This window comes from Pararge aegeria, chromosome 6 (genome assembly GCF_905163445.1).
Source record: "Pararge aegeria chromosome 6, ilParAegt1.1, whole genome shotgun sequence".
Lineage (NCBI taxonomy): Eukaryota > Metazoa > Arthropoda > Insecta > Lepidoptera > Nymphalidae > Pararge > Pararge aegeria.
The window spans coordinates 3077427-3103279 of record NC_053185.1 but is presented as its reverse complement, the minus strand read 5'-3'; the positions used below and the strand labels follow the sequence as shown (position 1 = coordinate 3103279).

At 39.0% G+C, this 25853-nt stretch overlaps 1 protein-coding gene across 3 annotated transcripts in view; it reads right to left on the bottom strand.

Moving 5' to 3' along the window:
* Positions 1-25853, bottom strand: part of LOC120624559 (hemocytin) — an 89075-nt gene that overhangs the window by 2990 nt on the left and 60232 nt on the right. For all 3 annotated transcript variants that reach the window (XM_039891190.1, XM_039891191.1, XM_039891189.1), the window contains 23 exons: positions 25207-25355; positions 24636-24886; positions 24313-24530; positions 23011-23228; positions 21531-21722; positions 20746-20873; positions 19359-19475; positions 18573-18692; positions 16278-16427; positions 15146-15304; positions 14372-14535; positions 12425-12554; positions 11156-11242; positions 10196-10358; positions 8776-8886; positions 7815-8027; positions 6649-6746; positions 5903-6106; positions 4738-4857; positions 3833-3991; positions 2576-2722; positions 718-925; positions 79-252 (listed from right to left, as the gene is read on the bottom strand). In XM_039891190.1, the coding sequence (XP_039747124.1) occupies positions 79-252; positions 718-925; positions 2576-2722; positions 3833-3991; positions 4738-4857; positions 5903-6106; positions 6649-6746; positions 7815-8027; positions 8776-8886; positions 10196-10358; positions 11156-11242; positions 12425-12554; positions 14372-14535; positions 15146-15304; positions 16278-16427; positions 18573-18692; positions 19359-19475; positions 20746-20873; positions 21531-21722; positions 23011-23228; positions 24313-24530; positions 24636-24886; positions 25207-25355 (3680 nt within the window). The remainder of the gene's footprint in view (positions 1-78; positions 253-717; positions 926-2575; positions 2723-3832; positions 3992-4737; positions 4858-5902; positions 6107-6648; positions 6747-7814; positions 8028-8775; positions 8887-10195; positions 10359-11155; positions 11243-12424; positions 12555-14371; positions 14536-15145; positions 15305-16277; positions 16428-18572; positions 18693-19358; positions 19476-20745; positions 20874-21530; positions 21723-23010; positions 23229-24312; positions 24531-24635; positions 24887-25206; positions 25356-25853) is intronic.

The following is a 25853-nucleotide window of genomic DNA, read 5'->3' as shown; positions in this document are numbered from 1 at the left end:
GTTACACGTTGTATATGTATATATGATGAATCGCGTAATAAATCAAAATGAATAAGAATAATAACATATGGAGCATACTTTGGTCAGAAGGCTTCAGCTTGCACACTTGGCAGCAGGTCTGGTTAACGAGATTTTCCGGCGCACAGTCGGAAACGTCCGGACAAAGCTCCGGCGACGAGGTCAGGGAAACCTGACCCACTGTGCCGTCGCAAGAATATGTTGTGCAGTTGTCCGGAGATTTCCACGATTCACCTGCAGAAAGAGTTGAAATTTATTAGCGGTAAGACAATATCCTTTTTTCCCATGACCTTGAGAACATTATGAAAAACTCTCCGGCATGCAGGTTTCTTCACAGTGTTGAATTACTTACAACGTACATAACTCTGGTTTTTCTACGAATCTCTTTACTTTGAATTGATAACTTAAAGTTATTTTGATGAGCAACGCCGTAAGCGACCATCTTTATTTTGTACATTTGTTATGGTGGGACTTACACAGAAGAAATCGCGGTTGCGTACCGATTACCCTTTATAATAAAACCCTAAGCTTGGTTTGATAAAATTGCAATACTCCCCGCCCAGGTACGCCCGCTACCATTTTAGTAATTATATTGGTACACCAATTTAATTACTACAAAAGAGAATCTTAAACTGTATCATCATCCAGTTGAGATAAAGGTAGTGGAACAAAAAAGAGAAAAGAAATGACGTCACTCACCTAGTTGCTTTAGTTCATCGCCCACAATACACTTGTCCTGGACGCAATGGCCACAGCACACGCCGACGCCTGGCTCCACATACTTTTGGTCCTTATTACACTCCTTGACGCAGTTCTCCACGCTGGTTTCGTGCGAAAGTCTTCCTGTGACGTCACGGGCGCACGTGTAGTTCTTGCAAGGGTTCGAAGTTGTCCAGGATTGACCCTCCTAGAATGGGGTAAGAACGGTTGATATTTTTGTTGCCAAGTGACGATGCAATTTCTAAATCATCCAAGGCCGTGGGATCGATTACCACAACTGGAAAGTTTTGTGTGTGATGAACATAAATGTTTTTCAGTGGCCGGGTGTTTATCTGTATGTTATAAGTATTTATGTATATTATTCATAAACATATTCATCAGTCATCTTAGTACCCATAACACAATTTAATGTACGTTCATAAAAACATTTCTAAATTTAAGAAAAAATGTGACTGAAATTATTTAAACATTAGAAGTAAGAATAAACTTACAGTGCAATATACTAGGTAACATAAAATTCATAATTAGTTTAAAGGAAATTGCATACAATTCTACAATAAACTACCAATTGACATCTTGGAGATGTCTCTTAAAAAGTTCAAAGTTTGTATTAAACGTAAGAAAAGTCCTATTATAGTATAAAGGACTACGTAAACGATAAAATAGCTTGGGTGTAAATTATTGCTCTAACCAGGTTACTCTACTAATAATTTAAAATTCCATTGTGAGATGGTGATAACAAAAAAAAAACATCCGGCTAAGTTTGTTGTGGGCTTCTTCTTAGACCAGGACGCGTTTGGAACCCTCGTAGCTTTAGTTTTAAGTTTACGAATGTGGTTATCGCCATCATCTCACTACCGTGTAATTCTTATGTACGCATCAAAAGTGCCACCTATGATGCGTATATAAAAATTACACGGGCCTACTTGAATAAAGATATTTTTGACTTTGACTTTGACAAGCTACGCTTACTTTGGGGCTAGGTGGCGATGTGTGTATTGTCGTACTATATTTATTTAATTAAAAATGTATCTCTCCTTGAAATCGGCCAACATTTGGCCCCTGCGGGTTGGTCATATCCAAATTGCCCCACTTGTCCCCCCATCACTACATTGAAGTAAGTTTTCTTGGCATGTATGGTTTTTGAGATGTCCTCATACAAAACCTCTACATCCTCGTCTGCGTGTGCTAAGGTCGACGGTAAACCTGTATGACCTTCAACGAATACCGTTTGGTAATTCTGTATATAATGTATTATACTCTGCTCGACACACTTTCGACTTTGACAATATTGTTCACGAGTGACTAGTGGACGATAAATCCGACACCACCCTGGGACTTTTGGTCGCCGTTCCGGTAGTAGAAAAAGTTGCCGGATTCCAAGATTATCGAGTTCTCCCCCTCGGACTTCAGACTATCCTATTGTATCCCAACGCAACTTGCTCACAACTTCCTCCAGCTCTATCACTTTCCCATCGGTCGGTATACTGTGGTATGATATGCTAAATTATATAAAAATACTCTTATATGGATTCAACTTGTTAAAATTCAAGCCAATCCTTATAGTTTTCGAGTTTTGTGAACATAATAAGCAGATTTTTGAGATTCCGTGCACTAAAAGTGAAACAGGCTGTATTTCACGAACCGTGATATTTAAACAGTTTTGTACTTTTCTGTTGCCGCTATAAAAACAAATACTAAAAACCAGAATAAAATATATGTTTAAGGGGACTCCCATACAACCGAAATGATTTTTATATTCGCCCTTGGCCGGTTGTTATAAGTATAACCCGAGATTATTATACTACTGCTTTATATTTATTAATATTGAACTCACCTGATATATCTTGTTCTCAACGCGACAGGCGATCGGTTCCTCTTTGAGGCAACACTTTCCAGGAATTTTGTCTTTGCTCAGGACAAACTGCTTCTTGAGTGCCTCAGTTATTTCTGGACACGACTCGTTGACGCTTTGCACTTGTAACTGAAACAGATAGTTACAAAAATAGCATCGAAAAAGTGTGTTTTTTTGGGCCTTCACGTCCTAGCTAAGTTACCAATTTTAATGCTTACTAGGATGTCTCCCCAACATGTACCATTCATTGTGTAAGAAACGAAATGATCGATTTTATTTTTTGCTTTATTATCTCTTTAAAAGTTCTAATGCTTGTGATGTGTGGATTTATTTTTCTCAACCAAGTGCCAGAGTCTAAAAATTTGCTATTAGGTATTCCGATGTGTAATTTTTTTTTTATTCGTCAACTAGCTGTTACCCGCGGACGTCCTCTCTTTTTTACAAATCCCATGAGAACCGTTTATTATTCTAGATAAAAAGTCTATGTTACGGACGAAGATCCTTTCAACCAAATGACAAGTTGATTGGTTGGTAAGTTAGTATTATTAACATTATAAATACGAAAATGTGTTTGTTTGTTTGTTTCTTCCTTCAAGCGGAAGACAAAACAAATAAACAAACAATTTTTTTAAACTGTAATAGCCCTTGACTACAATCTCACCTGATGGGAAGTGTAGATGTGTAGATGTGGCCAAAGAAGGGAGGCGCTTGCCTATAAGATGCTTATGCCAGCCATGCATATAAGAAAAGAAGGATCAAATCGCTTCGTGCGAGTTCTTGGGATATTAACAACAAAGGGGTGAATTCTCGCCCGGTGCCTTGCAGTGCGATGGTAGAATAGTGAAGATGGGATGATATCGAATAGTTCCTGCGAACACTCTCCAAAGTATATCCTATAAAACACCGACAGACTGGCTACCTTACGCAGATGAGCAAGATTTGGAGTTTAGTCAAAAGTTGTGTATCCTCGCCTATAAGTTTCCTGGCTCGGCGATACACAACATCCAAAGCGACCAACTGGTACTTAGCGGAAACATCATAAAGATGAGCATAACATCATGAAGATGACTTCAGTACTCCATGCAAGACCGAACATTTATTGAAATGCCGCTAAAGCCGATCTAGCGTCTCTGTCACTTGTTCCGCGCTCGGCTGAGGCGGAACGTGACAATGAGTCATGCTTATTCGTGCCTGCAGACTGCATTCATGAATTTATAAGACGCGTCAAAATATACTCACAGTGCCATTAAGATCCTTGCATGTGTAATTGGTGCAGAAGTCGGGCGATGTCCACGACTGTCCGACCTGCCGGGTGACCCCGTCCACCACGCAAGCGACGGGTTTGCACTTGCCGCAACATTGCTTGCTGTCGGGAGACGCTGGGAAGTATTCCCAACCCTGGGTAAAGACATAAGTTGTGGCATAATGTTTTATCATTTTTCAATATTATTTATTATTATAGTTTTATTTTTAGTTATTAATAGTATTATTTAGTATTTTGTTTGATTCCCGGCGAGAATTTGGGTATTTAAATTATCTGACTATCAATATCGTTTTCGTTATTCTACTAGTTAAGTCAAAAGACCTTTCATTTGATACACATATTGAGGGAGTTGTCAAAAAATATGTTATTTTGTAGCGGCGGCCATCTTTTACCGGTTTTTATCAAACACAGCTTAGCGACTGTCGACTTATTCACCTTTGAAACCACAAAAATCAATCAAAATCGGTTCATCTGTTCGGGCCCTATGATGCCACAGACGGACAGATACACGGACACGACAAACTTATAAAACCCCGTGGATTTTGCATCGAGGGGTAAAGGTGCGTGCTGGAAATTGAACTACTAGGATTTTTGACCTCCTGGTTAAAACATTTGGGATCTGCGATGTTTTAACCAGGAAGTTAAAACGTTTGGGCGAAGGAGTTTGATTCGGCTACAACCACTCACTTTTCTTTTATAAATGGACAAGTAGCAGTGGCGTGCACTTCATATATCCACAAAAGCGTTGCATACCCTAAAAATTTTGTACTCATAAAGGGGATGGATTTTTCCATTTTATGCCATTTCCCTTCTTTATGCATACCCTGGTCAAAAACCCTGTGCACGCCACTGACAAGTAGTACTTAATTTTCACACTTACGGGTTGGCAATCAGTGTCGCAGTTCTGTACGGTGGTGACCTTCTCCAACTTCCCATCTTCCATCTCCGAGCATTTGTACGACTCGCATACGTCGTACGGAGACGTCCAGTTCTCGCCGACCTGGTAGACAAAGCGTCAAACTTATCAAATCGTGGTTTTCGAAAAAAACCTTGCACATTTTTTTATTAAATCAAACAGTTAAATCAAAATAGTTAGTATAAAAGCACCTATAAAACCGCAGAGGTTTGTCTTCGGTGCCTATCTGCAACGATTACCTTAACTTTAACTACTACTAACGTTAATAGAAAATGTGGATGTACCCCGATAACTGAATCTCTCTCTTTTTGTGCCTCTCCACTACTGGAGGTTGACCGTCAGTTCAGCGAACTTCTCGCAGTCTGGCGCCAAACGAAACAATGTTTACACGCTTACAATATTGGTCCATTGACGGATGTTGCGCAACCATGACTTCTTCCACCTTCCAACACGTCGTTTGCCCTCTACTTTGCCCATTATGAGCTGGAGCAATGTCTCAGAACGTGGCCCAGATATTTGACTTTACGCTTTTTAATGATAAGCAGTAACTCCCGGCTTCTGGCGACGCGTTGGAGTACTCTCAGGTTAGAAACTTTCTGTGCCCAGCTAATGCGAAGCGTTCTATCGTAGTACTACATCTCAAAGGCTTCGAGACGTTTTTGAGTATCGGCTTTTTGAGTCCAAGCTTCAATAACATATAAAACTACCGGCAAGACATAGCAGTAGAATAATCATATAGACTGAATGCATCTGCGTAATCCGTACGAGAGTATTATATAATATATATAAATATAATTTTAAAAATCCCCGTCTTTAAATGTAGATAGCTGTAGCTGTGAAAAAAATGTGATGTTAACATGGCCATCTCGAATTAGAAATTTGTTTTAGTGTAGTATTCTAATAATGATAAATCAAGCCTTTTAATTCGATACATGGGTATGGTAACACACCCAAACATACAGACACGTTAAACTTATAAGACTCCGTCGTTTTTGCGTCGCGGGGGGTTTAAAATGAGAAACAACCAAAACATATAACCTCCTTCCTTTCAAGGAAGTCTGTTTAAAAATAGAAGCATCAACATGGTACAGCGCTTTGTCTCGCTTCGCCACCATCTCGGCCGCCATACCTTGTATATGTAGTCGCCGTCCCGGCACGCCACGTGCGCGGCGGCGGGGCAGCACGCGAAGGGCACCGCGCGCGGCTCCAGCACGAACTGCTCCGTGGACAGCACGGCCGGGCACTCCGCCACCGCGCACTGCGCCGCCGCGCCGCCCAGCGACGCCACGCAACGGCACGAGCGGCACGGCCCGTCCAGCCACGCCGCGTCCATCTGCACCCACAGAGTATATACCCACACCAGCGAATTAAGCGATGGTTTTGCTTCCAAGACGTGTACCCAACACGTCTTGGAAGCAAAACCATCGCTTAACAATTATTTATTGTAAAGTCAACATCTGAGGATGCGCCGGTTTCGGATCGAAACGTGCGTACATTGCCGAGGATCTGTTTGGTGTGGAGTATAAGAATTGAAAAATTAATAAAGAAACGCAACCATTACAAATGAAATCATAATTTTATTTAACGGTTACCGGCCCACAACAGGGCACTGGCTCCTCGCACAGCGAGAGAGGCAAGCCGTGTAAGGCGGCAGTCTGACGCGCTGGCCAAGTCTGACTTGGTAGACTTTTGAGAACATTGTGGAGAACTATCTGGTAGGTTTCCTCACGATATTTTCCTTCTACGTGATATTTGACATAGATATTTGATTTCTCGAATGCAAAACGCACATAACTCTGAAAACTTACATGCGTGCCTGTGGTGAACTTGATCCTCCCAAAATGGAGCGCGCTTAAAAACTCATACATTACTCACATCCTTCAGCATAACTTCTGGCTCAGGCCGCCGTTCTTCGCCACCCTTCGAAGCAGCTTGCCATTCGAGATTCACCACGCATTTGTCTTTCGGTAGTTCTGCGATAAAAAAGCATTACAGACATTATTTTACACATTATAAAACATTCATAAATTAACATTGTTATAGCATATGAACAAATTTAAACAATCAATTGTCAAGTTATTCGATCGCCAATTTACCTAGAGCAAAGTTATTAAACGACCGAATTATCTGTATGAAAAACATTACGCATAATATGTTTACCCTAATAGCTACTCCAGTCCCAAAGTCTCCAAGTCCCCAGTCAAAGTCAGAAGTCCTCGCTGATGTTGGTGATGATCAGAGTTGGCAACTGCGGATATGTTAGTGGTCTGGAACACGTCCTATCCCCACGTCTATTTTCGTGGCTGAAGCTTTATAAGACCAACCCTTACCACACCTGTATTTCTGGTAAAATTCCTCGCTGAAGTTGACTGTCTTGCAGTGCCGGTTTTTTTTTTTTTTTTTAAAAGATAAGTTATTTCAATATTTAAATAGACATTATTTTTATACTATTGATGAATATTTAAAATTACATTGGTTAGTAATTATTAATTTATTTGTATTCTGACATGTGCCCATATCAACTTAATTGTAATTTATTATTTTATTAATTGTATTGTGTTATTATAAACATTGTAATTGCCAATATCTTAATTGTACCTAGTAGTAACAATTTTAAACACTACCCTGACATCAATTTGCATGCCAATTTAGCGTGGTACAGTTAAGATCTGCACATTTTTTTTTATTCCTGTAACACCTATTTACCTGTATCAGCAAATAAATAAAATTGAATTGAATTGAATTGAACTATTAATTACCCAAAAAATTGTAACCTAAAGGTAGCAAATACGTATTGTATTTAAGATACGTGTATACGTATTTAAGATACGTATTGAGTATTGAATTGTATTTTTACTACTTTATACTTAAGAACCCATAGCATCAAGGGCTCTTTTAAAGAATTTGCTACGGGCACCGCAGTTGCGTAATCAGGCACTGCTGTCTTCAGGGTTTGCAAGTATGAGAAGTAGGAATATCCGCCTTTATGGAAATGGCCACTCCAATCCTTATTGCTGAAACACCAATAGATGTATCCTCACCGCATTTGTGTTCCGGGCAGCATTCCCCGCTGATGTTAGTGGTTTTCAGGGTTTGGAACTTCGGGCAGGCGGGCGGCTTCGGGCACGCTACGCAGATCAGCTCCACCTTGGGGCAGCATCCACTGCGGTCGACAACGCGCTTCACGCCATGTTTTATCATTTCTACTTCGCTCTCCTCAGGGATCGGGTCACATTCTTCTTCCGGCTTGCATTCTGTTTTAATAAAGAAAACAAGAATTAAAAATGTGATTTATTAATTAAATCATTTTAAAAGTATAACTAATACTGTTTGGCGTGTAGTTAAGAAAAGTATTTTTAGAAGGGAATATATGTAAGTTTCTGTTTATCATTTCGTACACCGTGATGTCTGCTCGTTAAAACATTTTCTTTTAAATCTTGCACTACAGAATTTATCATCATATTCTTGTACTACTTCAAGAAGAAAATATTTTAATTATAATTCTAGAATGTTCTGTTGGATGTGACGTGAAAAATGTTTCGTGCCATAAACCAATTCTCCCCGAACCAGTGGCGTGCATAGAGTTTTTGACCAGGGTATGCATAAAGAAGGAAGGTGCCATAAAATGGAAAAATCCTTCGCATTTATGAGTCATACAAGAATTTTAGGGTATGCAGCGCTTTTGTGCATGTATGAAGTGCACGCCACTGCCCCGAACTAAGTCAAACTGTCTATCTTCTACAGTTCAAGAGAGAATTTACAAGGCGTGTCCCTTGAACGTCTCGTGATGCAAAGAAAATTAGCAGGTACCAGAGCACGCGGAAGACCAACCAATGAGATGCACGTACTGAATAAAGACTACAATTGAGACCCTACATGTATGCACACGAAAATAAACTGTTAGGCACCTGACGGCGGAATGTCAAGCTAGTCACGATTCTCAAATGCAACCACGACCAGTCTGATAGGACTAAAAAAACTAAGAAAAGAAGAATGTCTTACCGCAAGCGAACTCTTTGCATCCATCGGCCCTCGTCTTTGTTTTCAACACCTGTCCGAATCCACACTCCAACTTCTTCGGTTCCTCGCACCTTTCATCCAGAGGTTTCAAAACTGCAATGTAAATAAATTATTTGTTTAATTCAAATTCAAAATTCATTTATTTCAGGCCCAGTTTAAAAGCACTTTTGACAGATTCCACCGAGAAGAGCCGGCAAGAAGTAGCAGATTTTAGCTACTTTACAGTGTTGTGTTTGTTATTAGAAGGAATCAATAGAGATCCAATGAAAGAAATCAGTAGATAACCTACTAATATAATAAAGTTTGTAGTAAGTAAGTGTTGTTGTCTAGGCAAGCGCAACCCAACTTCAGATCTCATTATTGCTTTCCATGAGGCATGATTATCGCTAAGCGCAAGTCTATCGTTACTTAAAATTATAAATGCGAAAATTTGTTTGTTTGTCCTTACTTAGCGCCTAAATTAGGCAACCAATCAACCTAATTTTTTGCAGAGAGCTTGTTAAAAATTCGGAAGGTAACATTGGCTACTTCTTATCCCAGGAAAACGTAAAAATCTGTAATAAACGCGGACGAACAATGCTCGTCCTCTGTGGTACTACTATACTTCTGCGATCACCAATCCGTCAGCCCAGCGTGGTTATTTTTTTATTCCACTACAAGTCAGCCCTTGACTGCAATCTCACCAGTAATGATGCAGCCTAAGATGGTAGAGGGCTAACCTGTAAGGGAGTATGGTAGTCATACCCCTAATCGGTTTTTGCGCAACATCGCACCGGAACACTTAACGCGCAGCGGCACGTCTTTGTAGGTAGGGTCGTAACTAGACACGGCCAAATCCTCCCACCAGACCAGACTAGAGAAAATTCAGAAATTATAAATTCCGAATTGCCTACTTAAATTCACAGCGCTCTTCGTTGCGCCAGGGAGGTCGTCAAAAAGAGAATAAGAGGAAGAAGAAACACTTTATTGCACGTAAACACACAGGAAAAGAACATGTAAAGGCGGCCTTATTGCTATAAGCAATCTCTTACAGACAACCTTTGCAGAAAGGACTTACAGCAAGAGAACGGGATAGTGCTTTTATTTTTTATTTGTTTATAGCCTTTTCAACAATCTTATCTTACTGATTATTTACTTATGTAGACACCGGTTACGCTTGATTGTCTTGCTTTGCATAGGCCTCCCCCAGGTTCTTCCCCTTCTTCTCTTACCGTCTCTAGGATACCACTCTATTATATCTTTAGCCCAATTTTCTTTTTTCTTTTTTATATATAGAGGGATAGTGCTAAGAGTGTTTTGATATATACATAAATACCAAAAGAGGTGTGATTATGGGCGAACGCTCCCGTTAAGAGAAGTCTTTAATAGCCCAGTAGGCTATTGGTGACGATGATGTACTCACCGCACATGTACTCGGGACAGCAGGCGCTTGGGTCCCCGGGCACGGTGAACCGGTTCTCCAGGTCGGAGCACACGGGCACGGTGCATGTCTGAGTCGCGCAGGTCACGTGCGCTGCGTTCTCGTCTGGCAACTTGCTGCATGAGCATTTTGTGCAAGCGTCTTCCTAAGATTGCAATACGGGGAGTCGTTAAAACAAAAATATTTTTATTAAATTACAAGTTAGCCCTAAATTGCTGTCGTATCTGGTGGTAAGTGTTGATGCAGTCTAAGATAAAAAAATATACTAAATAAATATACTACGACAATACACACATAGCCATTTAGCCCCGAAGTAAGCGTAGCTTGTGTTATGGGTACTGAGATAGCTGATGAATATTTTTTTATGAATATAATATACATAAATACTTATAATATACAGATTAACACCAAGACGCTGAAAAACATTCATGTTCATCACACAAACATTTTCCAATTGTGGGAATCGAACCCACGGCCTTGGCAGCACTGCGCCACTCTGCCGTCATAAGATGGTAACGGGCTAGCCTTTTTTTTTTGCGTGGTGGAAAATCTTTATTGCTACCTCAGACCCTAGATTATGTGGGACTCCCCACTCTAAAGGGTGTCCCCCCAAACTAAAAACTGACACGGCATGCCTCTCTTGTTCCTTTGTTAGACGCCCGGGGAACCTTTGTACACTTCCCGGCTTTACACGACATCGTACCGGAACGCTATATAACTTGGCTTGAATAAAAGAATTTTTAATTTTGAATTTTGGCGTTTCGTTGTAGGTAAGAGAGTATCTCTAGCAACGGCCGAAGACACCAGGGATAATTTAAACAAAAATATAAGTTTCTAAATCGCTTACTACTTCGCAAGTTTATTAAATGGAGCCAAAAATCTTATTGCTGTACACACAAACACATCATTTTCTTTTCAAGGTTACTGAACCCTGTAACTCACCTGCCACTCGTCACCCGCATAGTGTTCCTTCTTGGCGTCACATGGGAAGCACTTGTTTGGTTCTATGCAGGTGTTGTTCACTCGCACCTTTCGAACAGATAACTTAGGTTACTAATAACACATAACTCCACTTTTAAGTAGTCATAAAATAAACCTTTGAGCCTGTTTGAAAAAAATAAAATATAAACAAAAAATATTTTGGATCACCCTAATATATATATATATTGTTGAGATTTCTATATATATATATATATAACCAATATTAATATTAAACCAAAGCTGATCTAAGGTAATACCTAAACATAATCTGGATCACCATCATCACCATATCATTCCATTACCGGCCTGTAAACTACACACTACACAATGAGAAGGGTTTAGGCAGTAGTCCACCACGTTTACCCAGTGCGGGTTGGTGGGCTCCACATGCCATTGCCACATTGTAAGGAACTCTCAGGCATGCAGGTTTCCTCACGATGTTTTCCTTTACCACTGAATCAATTGTAGTCCAGTCATTTAAGCTTAAATTAGGTATGAATCTCGGAATTCGATAGTTCATCAGCTGCGAGTATATATGGCGCATTTTCGACCGGAGGCACCGGTTGATCTGAAGTAATGCTGTGACCGCGCGCTCTCCGCCCTCTATCTCGAAAACGGTTCATCGTATAAAAAAAAAAATTAAACAAAATTTGTAGAGAATTTTGTATTCTACAATATTGATAATAAATAAAAATAGCATAAAACCCATAGGAAATGAGATATTTCCAAAAAAAAGCTTTTTTGTGACCTCTGACCTTGAAATTTAATAGTTGCTTACACCCTACCATATGCAGGTTTTGAGACAACATTTAGGGTGTCAATATACAAGTATTTTTTCGAATTCTGAGCTGTGATTCAAACTATAAGTAAAGCCGAAGTCCTACACACTAGGCCACCTAGGGCTTAGGCACACCTGTATAAAATGCAATTAAAAAAGATTGGTCTTGCGATCCTTATATATAGTACCATTTGAAGGTACAAGATCGCATGGCATACAAGGAAAACGTCTTACAAACTTGCTGCCTCGTGGCCATAAACCTGGAGTGTAGGTGTTAAGCCTCATAAAATTTATCATTAGGTTGCGGTGAGACGTTCTCGGCTGGCCCCAGTCCCACATACCCTCACAAAAATGGATCTGGTCTCTGGCTTAATCCCGGGATAGAAGCGTAAATGCATTTCCCAGCGGGAATAAATAGGGAATAGTGTACAACGGAATTAGCAATAACTTACTTTGCCTTGCGGACAGAAGCAACCTTCTATCGGTTGCTGGTCGCACTTCTTCGGGTTAGCCTCAAGATCGTCGTGGTTGTCGCAAGTACGCTCGCAGTCCACACAGGGCCGGTATACCAGGGGCTCATCACTATTGGAGCAGGACACTTAAACCTTTAGTTCCTTACAAAAAAAACGTGGCATGGCGTCGTAATAGAAGGCACTTGGCAGTGTTTTTTGACGCTCTGACATTTGAAAGTTTTGATTTAAGAACGAATAACTTCATACTTCACCTTCACCAAACCAGAGTGCTAAATGATAAGACCAAGATTTGGCTCACTGTAATTCTACCTTTAACCAAAGACTTCTACCGTTATTTGTAAAGCATCTACCTTCTACATAGTGCGATGCAATATAAAAAAAAAACCAAACAGCGCCATCTATCACATGACTTTGAAATTTGACTTATCTATTCCGAAGCTATGCCACGTTTATTTGTAAGCCCCGACATATTCGTAACACACAGTTAAAACTTCATTAGTGTATTTTCATGCATACTTTAGAATACTAAAGTTAATATCCATACACTGAATGTATATTTCATATAGTCAAAGTCAAAGTCAAAGTCAAAGTCAAAAATATCTTTATTCAAGTAGGCCCACAGGTGGCACTTTTGATGCGTACATAAGAACCACACGGTAGTGAGATGATGGCGATAACCACATTCGTAAAATTAAAACTAAAGCTACGAGGGTTCCAAACGCGTCCTGGTCTAAGAAGAAGCCCACAACAAACTTAGCCGGGTGTTTTTTTTTTTTTTGTTATCACCATCTCACAATGTCATTTTATATTATTAGAAGAGCAACCTGGTTAGAGCAATAATTTACACCTAAGCTTTTTTTATCGTTTACGTAGTCCTTTATACTATAATAGGACTTTTCTATAATTTTACGTTTAATACAAACTTTGAACTTTTTAAGAGACATCTCCAAGATGACAATTGGTAGTTTATTGTAGAATTGTATGCAATTTCCTTTAAACGAATTATGAATTTTATGTAACCTAGTATATTGCACTGTAAGTTTATTCTTACTTCTAATGTTTAAATTATTGCAGTCACATTTTTTCTTAAATTTAGAAATGTTTTTATGAACGTACATTAAATTTTCAAATATGTACTGACTATACACTGTCATTATTTTAAAATCTTTAAATTTATCTCTCAATGACTCTCTCGGACCCATTTTGTAGATAGAACGAACAGCCCTCTTCTGCAGCACGAAAATAGTGCTAATATCAGCAGCATTACCCCAAAGTAAAATTCCATATGACATAATGCTGTGAAAGTAACTAAAATATACCAGTCTTGCAGTTTCTACGTCGGTCATATGGCGTATCTTCTTTACCGCATAGGCAGCAGAACTAAGCCTGTTCGATAAATTATTTACATGAGGGCCCCATATAATGTAACGTCACTTTCAACTAAGCTTAAATCTTTCATTTTAAATGGAAGACCCAATGTAAGATTGAGAACAACTCCATACCCTACAACGTGCAGTCTTAGTAGGTACAAATTTGCTCGCTAGCAATTGAGAATTTGTTTTCGCATAACAAACTCCCTACCGTCAAAGTGAAGTGGGCCTATCTCTTTAGAATTACAGTCGCAAATCCTGTACATCTGATTTTTATTTTACAAACGTTCTGCCAAAAGCCCTAGGGCTTTTAAAGCTAGCTTAAGAGTTGCAGGGAAATTTGAGCTTTAATACAATATAAAAAAAAATTAATGAAATAGCGAGTGCTTAGATTTTATTACATACTGAAAGGTGAAAAATGACCGATGTTCAAGTAATTAGATACTCGATAATGACTCTTCGATTGCGAGCGAGCAAATCTTGTGATAAGCGTACTGCAGTGAAGTAAGAATGCCTGTGTTCTGCATTGGGATGTAGGCTCATGATAGGCACTCACCATGGGTAGGGGCACAGGTCCGATCTCCAGTCCAGACAGACGCCTTGCTTGCGACAATCAGCGGCGTATCTCTCGAGGATGGGGCAGGCATTTGTGGAATTGGACTCGCACAGTTCATCTTCACACAGCGATATGTAGGGCTCAGGTTCAACTAGGGCATGGCACTGTAAACACATTTTTTTATTGACATCATATTAAACGGGATGTAGTACTTAGCTGGGTCTGAGTTAAATGAGTAGGTACGTACTTCTTTTGTGTCTCCATTGCATTGCATTGGGTAGAACCTTCGTATAGATTCAATTGAAACTTAATTTAGTAGTTTATCTATACGCAAGGTGTTTTATTTATATATTTTTTGCACCAGCATCGTGATTAAAGTAGAAAATAGAAAAATCCCATAAAACCCAAAAACATCAAAGCACACCAAATTTCCCAGATGTAATTTGTGCAATATCAAATTTTCTATACGACATTTGATCTGTTAATGTTTTGTACACCATTGTATGGGAATCTACAGAACAGATTCTCTGCCACTGATGATGTTGCTTTCTTATTGTTAATCATTTGTTAGGTAAAAATTTTCAGTCCTTGTATAAAGGGGTGACAAAGCTTACGTCATGAAATGCACGAACATGGTCAGGAATCGGCAATTCCGAAGTTAACTCTGTCGGGGACCACTCATCTAAAACCACAGCGCTTACCGATGCGCCAGGAAGGTCGTCAAAATATGATGACAAGGTGACGAAGACGATGATGATGAATGTTTATACGCACCGCTCCGAACTTCGCCACATTGTTGATGTTGTAGCAAGGGTTGGATTCTATGGGTGGCAGCACACACTCGGGCCGCGGAGGGGCTTCGTCGCATTGCTCTTGCAGGGGCACCTTCAAAGTGTTCAGTATTTCTGGTGTTGCTTGCCAACTCTTCCCGTACTGTAAGAAAAGTTACCATTAACTCTCCATTTTTACAGCAGCCGAAGGCCAACGAAGGATATGCAGTTAACCTAAGCATACGATTTCTAACCAGCAATCCTGGCCCGTTATTAAAAGCTTACGTCTTGTACTTGTCACTTATCATAATAAAATTGTCATATAAGAAAATGTGATTAGGTTTTATGGAAACTTGTTTTATTTATCTAGTAAATATATTTTTTGATTTACTTAGAAGTAACTTTGGGCGCCGCTACTGGTGATCCTTAAAAATGGCTAAGCATATTCATCTCGTTCCAAAAAAATTGCTTTTAAATCGGCACTACAGATTTGCCTTGCATCGGACCTACTAAAGAATCGCAGAAACCTATTCGATGCGGTCGACTTGAATTCGTCTTACGCATTTTCAATAACTACAGAAATACGTTTGCGACTCTTGCGCCAGTAAGAATTAATTTATATTGTGCTTAACACACAAGAGAAGACATAATACTAACCACATAAGGGTAAATACGTATGTATTATATTTAATCGATTATAGCCTTACTTGCCTTATATAAATCCGCTGAATTAGAAAGAATTCCATTCTCCTGTAATGTTTTCAATAATATAAAAGCTGCAATATCCTTCTAACGGGTAGCTGGTTTTCAGCATTCGCAGATACAACCATTCAAGCGCTAATTTTCCATAGGTAAATATACTACGACAATACACACATCGCCATCTAGCCCCAAAGTAAGCGTAGCTTGTGTTATGGTTACTAAGATGACTGATGATTATTTTTATAATTAACATACATAAATACTTATAATACCGAGAAACACCCAGACACTTGATAAACATTTATGTTCATACAAAGATTTTCCAGTTGTGGGAATAAAACCCACGGCCTTGGAATTAGAAAGCACAGTACTATGACGTTAAAAATAATATGCACATACAGGGCAGATGCACGTGAAAATGCGAAACTAAATACCTCGTCGAAGTTCTCCGCAACAGTTCCGTTACTAGTGATGAGTTGCTGTTGGTATCCGGCGCAAACTCCACACAGTCCCTGAGTGCGATTGGCGTAGAGCTGTGATGGCACTTGCACGGTGAACTCCATCTTCGCTTGCAACACTGTCACCTAAATATGGAATTTATAATTAAGTATAACAAGATTCAATATGGTGTGTCCGTTTTTCTCGCAAGTTATCACAGGAGCTACTGAGAGGTAAGTACCAAAGTAATAATTTATCTTCATCATGTCACCCCCATTAGCGGCCCACTACAAGGCACTGGTCTCTTCCCACAATGAGAAGGGGTTAAGGCCGTAGACCACCACGCTGGCTGAGTGCGGATTGGTGGACTTCACACACCTTTGAGAACATTATGGAGAACTCTCAGGTATGTAGGTTTCCTCACGATGTTTACCTTCACCGTTGAAGCGAGTGATATTTTAATTGCTTAAAACGCCCCCCTAACCCCCTGACTATCACCACTTCAAATAATAATTGGTAAGAAATAAATGATTGATCATTGAAATGAGAATTACGAGCAAAGAGAAATGAGGCGAAGAATTTTGGGTCGTCCGAAATCAACCATACTTCCTTCTTTTATAATAGTAACCTAAGAGCCATAGTTAGTTACCTAAGGACGCCAATTTATTGGAGCAACGTGGACGGAGGGGTCTTCAGTTGTGTGAAATTAACACATAAACAGGATGATGATATCATTATATACTAATCTACTAAGACGTATACTAATCTATACATATAAAAATGAATTGCTGTTCGTTAGTCTCACTAAAACTCGAGAACGGCTGGACCGATTTGGCTAATTTAGGTCTTGAAATATTTTTTGAAGTCCAGGTAAGGTTTCAACAGAAAATACTAAAAAGCAAAGGTAATATATATAATTCTCATGTACGTATGATTGTCACCTAAGTACTCCTCTGCACAGATTTTGATGTAATTTTATGTGTGTATTTCAATGGGTTTCTGGTTGGTTTGAAAACATTATGGGTCCTGGTAGGTGGCGCTGCTTTACCGGGTCGGACGAAGACTGCTGGGTCCACTAGTAATATATATATATATATATGTATACTAGCGGACCCCAGCGCCATCTGTCGGGCTAATTTGTGAATCTAAACCATCCAGAGTTCCACCCAAACGTCTACCAAAAAATTCATTCAAATCGGTCCAGCCGTCTAGGAGGAGTTCAGTGACATACACACGCACACAAGAAATATATATATAAAGATAATTATTAAGTAACTATGACCTATCTACAATATTATGTATAACAGAATAATTAAAAACTAAACTAAATAAAAAAAAAACTTACATGAGATATTAAAAGCTACATAAACATTCTCGGAATCAAGTAGGTATATTTTTTACTACATCTACAGGCATATATATACTAAATATTATCAATACTCGGGCCATCGCCCAAATGTTTATAGCAGCTAGTCGATCGTTCTGACACTTTAGCACCGACACTGAATCGAATAGACCTCTTCTCCAAAAGATTGCTACGCCACCATACGGCCGTCCCTATACCAAACCAGCAGTTGTATTAATTGCTGAATTCCCCGTATACTAGTACTAATCCCAATTAAAATTATCAATGCGAAAGTGTGTTTGTCCTTACTTTGCGCCCTAACTACGCAAAATATTGATTTTTGGCATAGAGTTGATTGGAAGGACGGAGATTAATATACGCTTTTTATCCCATGAAAACAATCCGTTCCCACGGGATTTGTAAAATACCCCAACAACTACACTAGGCTATATAAAATAAGTAACTCATTTAAAGGAAAGTGTACAATTTAACAAAAAATTACCGGTTGATATCTTGGCGATGTCTCTAAAAAAGTTCAAAGTTTGTATTAAGCGAAAGCTTATAGAAAAATCCCATTATAGTAAAAAGGATTACGTTAACGATAAACAAGCCTGGGTGTGAACTATTGCTCTAACCAGGTTGCTTCTTAAATATTTTCAAATGACAATGTGAGATGGTGATAACAAAAAGGACACCCGGTTACGTTTATTGTGGGCTTCTTCTTAGACAAGGGCGCGTTGGGAATCCTCGTAGCTTTAGTTTTAAGTTTACGAATGTATTTATCGTCATCACTACTCACTACTATGTACACATTTTGTATGTAATCAACGCATCAAAAGTGCCATCTATGTGCCTATTTAACTATTGCCTCTTACTATTGAACACGGGCAACAGCTAGCGACTCCGTAAATCCTCCACCCATAATACGAAATAATTGTTAACTCACCTCAACATGTAGTTCAGGTAAATTGATGTTGACATCTTGTCCGTTAAGCAAGCTGACGGTGACCCAATCCTTGGTGAATGGGTATTTGTAGACAGGCATGCCATTCACGATTGTAATAAGCTGGTAAAGAATAATAATTACAGATTAAAGTACTCTATCATCCCACTGCACTGTACATTAATACAATAATAAAAAAATTAGGACAGATTGAAATGAACGTATAAAGAAATAAATAAATAAACTAAGACAATACACACATCGCCATCTAGCTAAGCGTAGCTTGTGTTATGGTTACTAAGATGACTGATGAATATTTTGATGAATAATATACTTTAATACTTAAGTATAATATACAGATAAACATCCACACACTGGAAAACTTTCATTTTCATCACACAAACATTTTCCAGTTTTGGGAATCGAACCCACGGTCTTGGACTCAGAAAGCTGTAATCTGCGCCAATCAAGCATTATGTCAGCTGATATAATACTCATACTAATAAAGACTTACAATTTCTATGTATCCTTCTTGCAGCAAGAAAGAATAAATATTTCATTTCAGGAATATAAAATAATATTAAAATTAAGAGATTAAAAATAATATAATTATCACAAAAACTACTTATGAAATAAATTATTTTGAATTGAAGATTAATTTTCGCAGCTGAGTTACTAAAGTTTGTGTAAAATAATATTTCATCACGCTGATGTAATTTTTTGGGATGCTTTTTGTTGTATAAAAATAATATTTAAACTCAAATAGACAAAAGACTTAAATTTCCTCACCTTCTTGGTGTTTGCGTCTTTGGTGATATTGATGAAGTTCTTCTCCTGTATGAGGTGTAAAGCCTTAGTGCATACCATGCTGGGACTGTCAGCGCATGGACCATTGGTGGAGTAAACCTGTATAGAACAAAATGGCAGCCATAATTTTTCTATAATCATCAATCGTCGTCATCAACCCATTACCGGCCAACTACAGGTCACGGGTCTCCTCTCCGACTGAGGAGGGTTTAGGCCGTAGTCTACCACGCTGACTGAGTGCAGATTGGTGGACTTCACACGCCATTGAGAACATTATGGAGAACTCTCAAGCATGCAAGTTTATTCACGCTGTTTTCCTTCACCGTTTAAAGAAAGCAATATTTCAAATGATTAAATTAAAACGCACATAACTCCGAAAAGACAGTGCTGCGTGCCGAGGCTCGAACTCGTACTCCACGAAAGGAAAGTCGAAGCTTTACTCACTAGGCTATTGCCGCTTACCCATTACTGACTGAATCAGGTTACCTGACGATGTTTTTTTTTCACCGTTAATGCAAGTGATGTTTAATGCATAAAACGAAACGCACATAACTTAGAAAAGTTCGATGTGCTTGTCGGGGTTGGAATTCGGCTCCGTCGAAAATGAAGCCGTAGTCCTACCCACTAGGCTATCACCGCTCCATATCTATACTCTACACATATTGTGTTAAAATCGTAGACTAGCTATGTACAAGCTTTAAAAAACAATAAAAAAACACGGACGAAGTCGCGGGCAAGAGCTAGTTTATAATAAAGTAAACTATTACATTCATATTATGAAAATAAAGCTCAATTTGCTATACTCCGCGAAAAGCAGGAGTATCTGTATCCTATAATTTATAATTTATTTAATCTTTATACTCCCAAACAGATCTTCGGCAGTGTACCCCTTTACGCACGTTACGCTCCGAAACCGGAGCATCCTCAGGTGATGTTGCTTTACAAAAAGCGTCCGCTATGTGCAAAGTTTCCCGCCCTTTTACGTCGAATTTCTCCTGATGTTTTATATTTTAAGTTCCCTTTTATATTTAAAGTTATTTCTCTCCGTATTCATTCTCTTCTATTCTCTTCTCGAGTGGGTGAAGATCATTATCTACACCCATGTACACCCAACAATAGAATATCATCATAGTAAATAAAAGCTGTATTTGACAGTTTGACAGTTCAAAAATTGGAGTGCTCCGATCGTCACCAAACTTTACAGAATTACTCACTAGGTCAATCCGGAGATTCCCTGTAAGTTTCATTGAAATCGGTCCAGCCGTTTCGGAGCCTATACGAAACAAACCCACACACTTCTCTTTTATATATGTAGATAGATATATAGGGCTGAAAAATAAGAAAAAGGGTGAGATTATATAAAGTATACCTGGTATTTGTGGTAGCCGGTGTCATTGGTGTCGCGGGAGGCGAGGTAAGTGCAGTTCCCGAGGAAGGGCAGGTCATCCCCTTCGAACGTCACGTACTTGGCGGGCGTGCCCACACCCGTGCACGTGCCTGCGTACACATGACGGAGTGTTTGTGTCTGTGCTTACTCAATTTTCTCTAACCTGCCTCATGTTTGGACCACCTTGCGTGAGTGCTGTACTCTTAAAAGGTTCGATTGACGGCGGGGGCGATTTGGATACTTGGAATTTCTGAGACTTCAGCTGTGGCTAGTTACCACCCTAACTATAAAGAGGAAGAAGAGCAATTTAGCTTTCTTGTACGATGCCACCTAGAATATCTTCAGAGGTATGGGTTTAATATTACAAGTTGGCCCAATGAAAAAAAAATTGTAATATTACTTACTAGCGTTAAGTACGTACGTACAATACGTCGTAGAGAAATACTAGTGTAAAATATCTTTTTTTTAATGTATTGAAAGCTTTAAAGCTCCCACCACACACACGTCAATATTATTCGCATATTGATGTATTGGCAAGAAATATTTTCAACAATATTGACTATGAGCGGGCAGCCTAATGCACAACTACAAAGTAAATTTACCAGAATTCAGAAATCCAAATTTATGGTAAACGTTTAGAACATTAGAGGTAAATAATAACTCTACTCCTAACCTCCGAGAAACACTACTAAAGTGGAGTGGTTTTTGATGCTTCAATATTCTTAATTCCACAGGTAACCAACAGGTTACGTATATATTTTACTCACAGTCTAGACAGTCCGATGGGGCCACGCACTGGTCACCCTTGCGCAGAGTGCCTTCTGGGCAGTAGCAGCCCGGGAAACACTGTCCGTCCTCAGCGGCGCACGTACTGACTCCGCTATTGATGGCTGCACACGTGGGCTCGCAGGGTTTCCGGTAGCAATCGTAGTGGACGAGTGGCGGAGGACATTCGGCCGCTGGAATAGTAATGTCATTTGTGATATCTGGTGCAAAAGTCCTCTGCGAGGTTACGCAAACGCTTTCATAACATGATTCCGATGACAATTCCGGACCTTACAATACATAAGCTTAAAATAAATAAATGAATATACTAAGACAATACATACATCGCCATCTAGACCCTAAGTAAGCGTAGCTTGCGTTATGGATAAGATAACTGATGAATATTTTTAAGAATATTATACATAAATACTTATAAAATACCGATAAACACCCAGACACTGAAAAACATTCGTGTTCATCACGCTAACATTTTCTAGTTGTGACAATCGAACCCACGGCCTTGGACTCAGAAAGCAGGGTCGCTGCCCACTGCGCCAATCGGAGTCAATATAAATATGTGCTAAAACACTATTGTTACAGCGAGCTCACTATGCGTTTGTGAATTTCTTTAGCAGAGTTTGTTGGAAGCAGTCAGCTTTGCTAACATCTCCGACGTGATATCAATAATAAACAATGGGAAAAGAAATTTACTATTTATAGAAAAAGAGTTTATTGTTTTTGAATAACTGTAATGTTATATCGATTTTGATCCAATCGATATTATCAAGAATTTGTATCATCATTATCAACCCATTATAGGCCCACTACAGAGCACGGGTCTGCTCTCAGAGTGAGCAGGGTTTTGGCCGTACTTCGTCCGCCACGCTGGTCAAGTGCGGTTTGGTAGACCTAACACGTCTTTGAGAACAGTATTACTATAAAGATTCAGTAAATGCGTTTTTATGCAGTGAGCAACAACTCTGCTTTCTGAGTCCAATGCTGTGGGTTCGAATGTTTTTGTGATAAACATGAATGGCTGTTTATCTGTATATAATAAATATTTATGCATATCTTTCTTAAAAATATTAATCAGTCATCTAAATACCCATAACACAAGCTAGGCTTACTTTGGGGCTAGATGGCGATGTGTGTTTTGGCGTAGTAAATTTATTTAAATAAAATGGGCACTTGTAATAAATAAAGATTGTTTATTATAATTACTTTCATGAAGTACCCTCGAGTATGTAGGTTTCCTCACCTTTTTTTCTTTTGCCGTTAAAGCAAGAGATATTTGATTGTTTAAAAAGTGAATAAACACGAAAACTTAGACGTGTGCGCAAGGTGTGAATTGCTGAGTAGCCTCAGTGCGTCGTTGCGAGATTCTTTATCTATTCGATCGCGTAAAAGTTAACTATGATCTAGGGACCAAAGATGGTGCTCTTTCTACGCCATACGAATCATGATGTCATGAATTCTACTTACGGCAATTCATCTGTATCCTCCAGCTGGCTATATCCAAGTCCTTGTCCGCCGCCAAGCATTCCGCCACAAGCTTTTCCAGGAGCAAACAGCGACATTCCTCCTCGGTTTTCTTCGTGCCATTGACGACAGTTTCGGCGCATTTGCACACGTTTTCCAAACATATGCTCCTCCACTTGTCCAGGTTTAGGACTCGAGCGCATTGTGCGATTGGCTCTTCACTGCAAAAAATGTGTTCAGAATGGAGTTCTTTAGTACCAAGTGTAAGTTTCCTAGTAACGTTTTTATTCTGTTTTTATATTATATCTCTTTGTGATATCATCTCGGCAAGTATAATCAGAAGCGGGAACAGATTGTGTGAGATTTACTGGCTACGTTCATTTATGCGATTGTGTAAAAGTTAATTCAAAATTAATTTATTTCAAGTAGGCAGTTTATAATCACTTTTGAAACGTCAAGGACTTCGAGTTTTAAGAAAGAGCGCCATCTAGCGTCTTTACAATTTCCCAGTATTGTAATTTTTTGGCAAACTTCTTGGCGCAGCGGTGAACGCTGTGGTTTTAAGTTGGAGGTCCCGTGTGGCTGTGTTACTACTACCATCTCCTGCGATGACTAAACTGTCTGCCCAGCATTTAGATTATGGGAAAACCTTCCCGTTGGAGGCTCGAAAACCAGCAGTGTAATGTTATAGGATATTGATTAGGAATAATTGATTTCACTAAATAGGTTCTGAACTTAGGCACAATACGACATGATCGAATTAAAACAATAAAAAAAAATGTGTGTACCTAAGTACAAGCGTTAGAAGTTATACTTCTTTTGCGTAACAAGATTAAAATCTTTTCAAAAATTTTACTTAGCCTTATTCAACGTTTGTAGAAAAACCGACACTAACAATAGAAAAAAGTTATTTAATACATTAAAAGTATTATAATAACGCATTATCTAGTTAAATAAAGTTTATTTAAATATCACAAAAAAAATATATACATAATTAAAGAAATGGATTTGATAAACACAATTAAATTTGGAATCCTAATAGATTCATTATCGCGCAACCAAGTTTCTCTCTCACTTTCAAATAATGGGCTCATTCCGGTGATTTTATGGTATTGAATCAATTTGACAATTGAATGTGTACGTACACTGTCAAACCAATGTGCGCGCGCATCGTAAAAAAATAGTCTCATCATTTTTCTCTAACAGGCCAAAAAAGTGAAGTGACAGTGAAGTTAACTCTTAAGAAGACCAAGTCACGCATTTATAAAAACCATGTGTAATTGTTTAAACTAGTTTTACACTCACGTGATAGCTTTACACACTTCTAAGCACCGGTTCTGTTTGGCTGGAGGAATCACCTTGATCTCACACGCATCGCGTGCTAGGCCTGGTTTGGCCCAGGAATTACCAAACTGTTCTATGCTGTTGACCAGTCTACCGTTAGGCGTTGACCGGTCATTGTAGGATTGGCCATCGTAAGCTCCACATAAGCCGTCAACGTAGCCCATGTATTTCTTGGATACCTGAGGAGAATAGAATTATTTAATTTTACCAAATTGTGACAAAAACACTGTTTGTCATCACACCAATAATTTTGCAATGTAAAATCCACTTTAAAAAAATCTTACTCCAACTTTGACATCGCCATCAGGATTATAGAAGACCGTGAAGTTATATTTCCGTGATTTGACAAACACTCCGTTGCCAAGGCGGTTCACATCAAAGCTGTTCTTCTGGAAGCATATCTTGCTAGTCTGCTCGATCGTGTACTCATAACCGTTGTAATCTATCATGAGGTTTGGCTTCACGAGGATCAGTTGGTCGTCTTGCAGGACTAGCAGTTCATTCAGACAGGTGTCCTTGAGGCATTTTTTGCGAGCTGGACAAAAAACAATTGGTGTAAAGATGGCAAATAAAAAAAAAACCTGGAATCCAATTATCCCTACCAATATAATCCCTACAATAAAAAAGCTTGTAATGACGCCCGCGTTTCTTTAAAAACCCGAAAATATTACAGTATTAATATGTAGAAAAAGCAATATTTTCTATTGACCTTGATTTGTTAAGATGATTGTCATCTTACATTGTGGTAAGCGATGGTGCAGTCTAAGATGACAGCAGGCTTAAACAGTTCTACAATTTTATTCGATATACGAATGTAAAACTTTTTAAGCGCAATAACTAACTTATAATACTAACCGACTATAATCCAAGCGTTGGAGCGTTTATCTCGCGCCAGCGTGTGGTAACAGATATCGTATTTGTACTCTGTTCCGTCGAAGGTGGAGAACGTGCGGCCCGTTACATTGCAGTAGTCGAATCGTTCAGGCGGAGGCACGCAGACGTATCTACAAAGTTCAAATAATAATAAAGGAGTTAATATCATTTGACAACTGTTTGTTTTGCTTCTTTCGTAAATGTATCGAGGACTTCCTCAACATCCTGGGTGAGATTTGGCTCAGAGTTCTTGGTGACCTGGAGTGACCAGGATCACGCTAGATAAAAGACACTCAAGTCTCTGGAGAGGCCAACTATTAAACAGAAACTAAGAAACAGAAGAAATTTCTTCATAAACCGTTAGAACGGATGAAAATCAGCCCAGTTACAAATCAGAAGAGGATAATTTCATAATTATTTTTTATTTAACTAATTTGCTAAACCTCTGTTGAAAATTTACCACCACTTAGGTATCTCACAGTAAGTTCTTTGTTTTATGGAAACCTAGTTCTCGAAATTTAAACTCTGACATCATCTTGAGAACTTTTGCAATGGACTATGCGGTTTGCAACAGTTACCTTAATTTTTCGCGGTGGAAAGTGTAAGACTTGTAAATCATGCCAGACTGA